Source organism: Oxyura jamaicensis, assembly GCF_011077185.1.
Source record: "Oxyura jamaicensis isolate SHBP4307 breed ruddy duck chromosome 3 unlocalized genomic scaffold, BPBGC_Ojam_1.0 oxy3_random_OJ72069, whole genome shotgun sequence".
NCBI lineage: Eukaryota > Metazoa > Chordata > Aves > Anseriformes > Anatidae > Oxyura > Oxyura jamaicensis.
Genome location: NW_023303696.1, coordinates 1 through 6276, shown reverse-complemented (window position 1 = coordinate 6276; position 6276 = coordinate 1). Strand labels below are relative to the sequence as shown.

The window sequence follows — 6276 nt, the reverse complement described above, 5'->3', positions numbered from 1 at the left end:
CCTTTCCTTTCCTTTCCTTTCCTTTCCTTTCCTTTCCTTTCCTTTTCCTTTCCTTTTTATTCTTTTATTCTTTTCTTTTTTCTTCTTTCTTTTTCTTCTTTTTCCTCTTCTTTTTCTTTCCCCCCTTTTCCCCTTCCCCTTTCCCTTCCCCTCTCTTTTTCCCTCTCTCTCCCATCTCCCGGTGCCTCTCACAAGTCTTCTCCCCCCCTGCAGGACCCGACGGTGTTCATGAACAACAACACCCCTCTGGTGAGTGCCGCCAGCCCCAGGGACCTGGGGTCGGGTGTACGAGGGTACAGCGGGGTCCTTGCCCTGGGGGTGCCCAGGGATCCTCTCCTGCTTCAGCACGGGTGGGCCGTGGGCATTTACAGGCTGCAGTGGTGCTGCCGGTCCCCACTTGCCCCTTTTCCGCCTTTTTGGAGGCATTTAGGGGCTGTGGGGGGAATCCCATCCAGAATTATTGGTGGGATACAATAACTGTGGTCCCGACCTGCTCCCCCAGACCCGTGGGACGATGCCCCCTGCCCTGGGGCGGTGCAGCCCCCATCCTTGCTGCCTTCGAACAGGACTTTTCACCTCTCATTTGCTGCTGTTTCTTCCCCCGCAGATGCTCCCGGAGAAGGAGATGGATTACAGTGAGTGCCCACAACTGCTGCCCGCGGGGAGGACCGGAGCGGGGAGCCCCATGCTAAGCTGCAGGAAGCCTTGGGGCCACCTTGCAAGCATCACCCCGAGCAGCTCTGCCTGCCCCACGCGTGGGGGGGCTGAGCCATGGGCACCCCCTTATCCTTGTCCTGCTGCTGGAGGGGAGGTGGGACGCAGCCAGGGCTGGTTGGGGTCCCCAGGGTGGTGTGGGACATGGCACGGCTCCCAGGGGTCTCGCGGTGTGCCACTGGAGAGTGACTCTCCTTCCTTTCCCTTACTGATGGCGTAGCGGAGTTCACGGGGCCCCCCCAGAAGCCTCCAAGACTCGGGGCGCAGGTAAGACCTTGGACACCATGGTTGGAGTCCTCCCCCATCACCCTCTGCACCTGCAGGATGGGACTTTTCTTCCTTCCAGGCTCCAAAAGGTTCTGGGGGACCCCACAGCCTCTGAGACACGGGTGGGAGGTGGCTGGGTCTGGTGGGCCAGGGCTCCCCACGGGTGTTGGTCTTTCCCTCCTTGCCCCTGGGGCACCGAGCCCACGGTGTCCCTGCTCCCCGTCAGTCCATCCAGCCGGCCCCCACGGCCAACCTGGACCGCACGGACGACACGGTGTACAGCAACGTCATGGACCTGGTGCGGGCTGTGCTGCAGCTGAAGAACGAGATCAGCCTCCTGCCCCCCGAGGGGTACATCCTGGTGGTGAAGGTAGGGGGGGTGGGAAGGGGGCAACGCCAGGGCTGCTCTGAGCAGTGGGGAGGGAGCTGGGAGTCAGTGCGCTGAGCAGCCGCCACTGCATGGGAGCACTTCCCAGGGTCCTTCTTGGGAAGGTCTTGCGTGTATGGGAGGGAGCATTAGCAGCATGTCCTGCTCCTCCACTGGGTCCTTGGGTCAATGGTGGGAGCATTTCTAATATGTCCTTCTCCTCCGTTGTGTCGTTGAGTCAATGATGGGAACACTTCCAACATTCTCTGGTCCTCCACTGGGCCCTTGGGTCAATGATGGGAGCATTTCCCACTCCTTCCTCATGCCCTTAGGTCAATGGTGGGAGCCTTTCCAACGTGTCCTGCTCCTCCTTTGTGTCCTCGTGTTAACAGTGGGAGCATTTCCAATGTGTCCCACTCCTCCATTGTGTCCTTGGGTCAATGACGGGAACGCTTCCACCATTCTCTGCTCCTCCATTGCCTCCTGGGGTCAATGGGGAGAGTTTCCAACATATCCTGCTCCTCCTTCGGGTCCTTGGGTCAATGGTGGGAGCATTTCCTACATGTCTGACTCCTCCATTGGGTTCTTGGGTCAAAGGTGGGAGCCTTTCCAACGTGTCCTACTCCTCTGTTTCATCCTTGGGTCAATGCTGGGAGCCTTTCCAACGTGTCCTGCTCCTCCTTTGTGTCCTCATGTTAACGGTGGGAGCATTTCCAACGTGCCCCACTCCTCCATTGCGTCCTCGGGTCAATGATGGGAACGCTTCCACCACTCTCTGCTCCTCCACTGGCTCCTCGGGTCAACGGGGAGCATTTCCCCCCATGCCCCTCTCCCCACTGGAACCATGAGTCAGGGATGTTCCAGTGCCGGTGCCTGAGGCTGTCCTAACCCCACCGCTCCCCCCGCAGAACGTGGGCCTGTCCCTCCGCAAGCTGATCGGCAGCGTGGACGAGATCCTGCCCATCCTGCCCGCCACCTCCCGCACCGAGGTAGGACCAGCGCCCCGGGGCCGGGAGGAGGGAACGGGGTCGGGCACCCCTAACCCCTGCGTGTCCTGGCCAGATCGAGGGGACCCAGAAGCTGCTCAACAAGGACTTGGCCGACCTCATCAACAAGATGCGCCTGGCGCAGCAGAACGCCGTCACCTCGCTGAGCGAGGAGTGCAAGCGGCAGATGCTGACGGCCTCCCACACCCTGGCCGTGGACGCCAAGAACCTCCTGGACGCCGTGGACCAAGCCAAGGTCCAGGCCAACCTGGTGAAGCTGTGCTTGGAGTGAGGGCAGGGGCGGAGAGAGGGAAGGAGAAGGGGTGGGGAAGGAGAGGAGGAGAGGCAGCGCCGCGCGCCGGTCGGCGGAGAAGGGACCCGAGCATCGCGGAGGAGCTGGCTTTTGTGTGTCTCCCGTGGCCTCGCCGCCCTGCCCTCCCTGTCCCCCCTCCTCCTGCAGCTGCTCGTGTCTTTAGCATCATCTCGTCGGTCGTCTGAAGAAGGGAGGCACCTGGTGACTCGTCCCTCGAAAGGGCTGGGGGGGGGTCCTGGCTGTCCCCAAGGGCGGACAAAGGATTCCTTCGGCTCGGAGGAACCCAATCCCAGCCAGCACCGGGTCCGTGTGTCCGTCTGGCGGGGGTCCGTGTGCCCATCCGGAGGGTCCGTGTGCCCATCCCGTGGGTCCGTGTGTCCGTCCCTCAGCCCCTCCGAGGGGCAGCGCATGGCGGGGGGGGTCCCGCACCCCACTCCTCGGCGCCGGGAGCCGGGGACACAGTGACCGGGGGAGCTGGCTTCCCGGGGGGAGCCCCGGCACGCTCGCTGGAGGGGCTGCCTGCATTTCCCTGTGCGTTGTACCGGAGGTTTATTTAACGAGGGGCGCGGAGCCACGCACTGCCTCGGGCCGGGTCTCGTGCCCGGAGCGTGCCCGGCCCCATCCTGGGGAGCGCGGGGGGTTTGGGACCCCGTCGGTGCCACGAGCCGGCCGGGAGAAGGGGACCTCTTCCAGCTGAGTTTCCCCCGAGCTGCTCTGCGTAAGCGACACCAGCAATGAAATCTCTGTTCGGATTGTGCTTGAGTTGGAAATCGTACGGTTCGGGCTTTTCCCCAGCATCTTCCCACAACGCTGCTCGTTTTGGCTGAGATAAACCATGCACCAAGCCCCGCTGTGCCTGTGTTGCCTGACGCCCCCCGTGAGCCCCCTGCTCACCACCTCCTCCTGGCAAAGAGATGGGTCCCGGCCGAGCCAGCGCTCCCCGGCGAGGGTGCCCCTCGTGCACCTCTGGCTCTGCCACCTCTGGAGCCCCATAGACCCCAAACCCAGGGGAAGGGAGAGGGGATACAGCCCACGAGGGGCTTTTGGGGGCTGATGGGGGGAAGAAATGAGCACAGCGGGCTCTGTAGACCATACGGCCGGTGTGTGCCGGCTCAGACACACACGTTCCTGTGCGCACATCCAGGCTGGGCACCCCTCAGCCCCACGCACATCTCTGAGCCAGCCCGCACGCGCCAGAGGATGCACGAGTGGCCGCAACGCCCCTGGGATGCGCACGTCCCTCGGCAGCACGCTTTGTTCCAGCCCATTTCACTCCCGACAGCACAAAGCGTTTTCTGAAGCCTCTCAAACGGCATCCAGCACCGCGCTGCCTGGGCTGGGCTCCTGGAGGAGGAAGCACGGCAGGGAAAACCCCAGTTTCGGGGCGCAGAAGGGGCTAGGTCCCTCCTAAGCACGGGTCCTTTGGGGTACGCAGGAGCTAGAAATTAAATCTGGATTGCAGCAGTCATCAGAGCGAGGGACTTCGGGGTCTGCAGGTGGTGGCGGGAGTGGGTTGGAGAGGATGATTTGCCCGGGATGGCCCCCGGGGAGCAGGACCCCTGTGCTGATGGATCCAGCACCTTGGAGCAAGGCCAAAAACCCCAGGGTCCGTGGCCCCGAGCCCCAAGCACACATCTGGGCTGCTGCAAGGCGATCGCTTGCTCTGGCCGGGCTCGGCAGAGCAGGGCCCTCTGTCCCCTCCCGTGGCCGTTCCCCTTCCCCACGAGCCACCCGAAGCGCTATCGCCTGCCCCACGTTTTGGTGACCGCGCCAGCCCGCGGTCCTGAGCACCCTGCGGTCAGGATGCGTCCAGAAGCGGCTCTGGAGTCCTCTCTTCTTACCCGGTGCCTTGGAGCCACAACCAGACGCATCCCCTGGGTTCCAGGTAGGCTTTGCAGCAGCTCAAGAAGCAGGTGGCCCTCCCAGGGGCCTCCAGCCCACGCTCGGTCTATGGGGAGGTGGTGCTGAGCCTTCCTCGAGGCCGGGATGGCCCCGACCCCCCTGGGCAGGACAGCCAGGAGCCATCCCACCCCGCCACCCCCAGCTCGTCCCCTTTGCTTCCCCCCCCAGCACTTCCCACCCAAGGGTCCTCCGTGGTCACAGCCTCATCCTGCTGGGGGGAGGCGAGGGTCCCCGAGGGAGCGGGGATCCTGCGTCGCCCCCAGCCCCTTAGATCATCCCCGCCAGGTAGGGCGGCAGGAAGAGCCCCACGGTGCCCAGCAGGCAGACGATGATGAACATCCAGAGGAAGATGCGGTCGATCACCATGGCCACGTACTTCCAGTCCTCCTTCACCTGCCGGGCAGAGAGGGGGCTGTGAGCATGGGATGGGGGCGGGCAGGGGATGCAGCCCCCGGGGATCCCAAATCCGCCCGGCTATGGGGGGCACGGGGGTGGTGGGTGCAGTCCTCCAGAGCCCTGAGCTGACCCCAGGGACCACACATCTCCCAGGAGGTGGCTTTGGATATTCTCCTGGCTTTGGGTCTCAGCACAGCAGGGAAGAAGCCGGGGGACCCCCCATGACTCCCCATGGAGGGATATCCATGGGGACATCAGCACGAGGCTGGGGGGGTCCCCATCACCCCCCAGCCCTGGGGGCACCCACTCACCGAGAAGTCAGCGTCCTCGGCTCGCAGGTGGTCCGCGATGTACTGCACCCCCTCCAGGGCCTTCAGGATGCTGGGGGACAGCAGCAGCCCCTGGTCCGAGCCCGTCTCCTCCTCCTTGGGGGGCACCCGTAGGGCTGGACCCCCCGACGCCTTCCCCGCTTGGCGCCCGCAGCCGTAGCGGCACTGGGTGCCCTGGGCATGGGAGCCTGCAGGGGGCACACGGCTGGGGTACGCCTTCTCCTCCTCCTCCTCCTCCTCTTCCTCCTCTTCCTCCTCTTCCTCCTCCTCCTCCCACTTGTCGTCCACGTCGGTCTCCAGCCAGCAGCGGGAGGTGCTGAGCCTGGTCCCCGGGGGGTCGTACTGGCCCCCGGCCCCCTCGGCGGGGGGCAGCGCCGGGGGGCGCTTCATGAAGAGCCAGCGGGGGATGAAGTCGAGGAAGAAGCCGCGCACCCAGCGGGGCATGGTGTGGGTGCTGGGCGAGCGGTGGTGGACGTTGAGGACGAACACGGTGATGATGATGGAGAGGGTGACGAAGATCATGGTGAAGAGGAGGTACTCGCCGATGAGGGGGATGACCAGCGAGGTGGAGGGGATGATCTCGGTGATGAGCAGCAGGAAGACGGTGAGGGAGAGCAGGACGGAGATGCAGAGCGTGATCTTCTCCCCGCAGTCGGAGGGCAGGTAGAAGACGAGCACGGTCAGGCAGGAGATCAGCAGGCAGGGAATGATGAGGTTGATGGTGTAGAAGAGCGGGAGGCGGCGGATGACGAAGAAGAAGGTGATGTCGGGGTAGATCTCGGTGCAGCAGTCGTACTTCTTGGAGTTGTAGGTGCCGATGGCGTTTATGATGGCCCACTCGCCGCTCTCCCAGTAGTCCTTGAGGTCCACGTGGTGCTCCATGTTCTCCAGGTCGATCTTGGCCTTGTCGTAGGTCCAGGAGCCGAACTTCATCTTGCAGTTCTGCTGGTCGAAGGGGAAGAAGGTGACGTCGATGCTGCACGAGCTCTTGTAGATGGCGGG

At 63.8% G+C, this 6276-nt stretch overlaps 2 protein-coding genes across 2 annotated transcripts; one reads left to right on the top strand and one right to left on the bottom strand.

The window, feature by feature from the left end:
* The first annotated feature begins 160 nt into the window (after window positions 1–160).
* LOC118157104 (protein-tyrosine kinase 2-beta-like) lies at window positions 161–3246 on the top strand. Its single transcript, XM_035311343.1, has 6 exons — window positions 161–249; window positions 608–635; window positions 935–981; window positions 1208–1351; window positions 2257–2337; window positions 2411–3246. The coding sequence occupies exons 1-6, from the start codon at window positions 229–231 to the stop codon at window positions 2624–2626; spliced, it is 537 nt and encodes a 178-aa protein (XP_035167234.1). The 5' UTR covers window positions 161–228; the 3' UTR covers window positions 2627–3246.
* A 1444-nt stretch (window positions 3247–4690) lies between these two features.
* CHRNA2 (cholinergic receptor nicotinic alpha 2 subunit) lies at window positions 4691–6270 on the bottom strand. The gene is made up of 2 exons (XM_035311342.1): window positions 5257–6270; window positions 4691–4942 (listed from the first exon to the last, which is right to left on the bottom strand). The coding sequence occupies exons 1-2, from the start codon at window positions 6205–6207 to the stop codon at window positions 4817–4819; spliced, it is 1077 nt and encodes a 358-aa protein (XP_035167233.1). The 5' UTR covers window positions 6208–6270; the 3' UTR covers window positions 4691–4816.
* Between the last annotated feature and the right edge of the window lie 6 nt (window positions 6271–6276).

What these genes read in the sequence shown, in the direction of transcription:
- LOC118157104 (XM_035311343.1), top strand. Translation starts at nt 229, where the DNA reads ATGAACAACAACACCCCTCTG. An exon ending in TGAACAACAACACCCCTCTG is followed by an intron (nt 250 to 607) that starts GTGAGTGCCGCC and finishes CTTCCCCCGCAG; the next exon opens with ATGCTCCCGGAGAAGGAGAT. An exon ending in GGTACATCCTGGTGGTGAAG is followed by an intron (nt 1,352 to 2,256) that starts GTAGGGGGGGTG and finishes CTCCCCCCGCAG; the next exon opens with AACGTGGGCCTGTCCCTCCG.
- CHRNA2 (XM_035311342.1), bottom strand. Translation starts at nt 6,207, where the DNA reads ATGAAGTTCGGCTCCTGGACCTACGACAAGGCCAAGATCGACCTGGAG. An exon ending in CCGAGGACGCTGACTTCTCG is followed by an intron (nt 4,943 to 5,256) that starts GTGAGTGGGTGC and finishes TCTGCCCGGCAG; the next exon opens with GTGAAGGAGGACTGGAAGTA.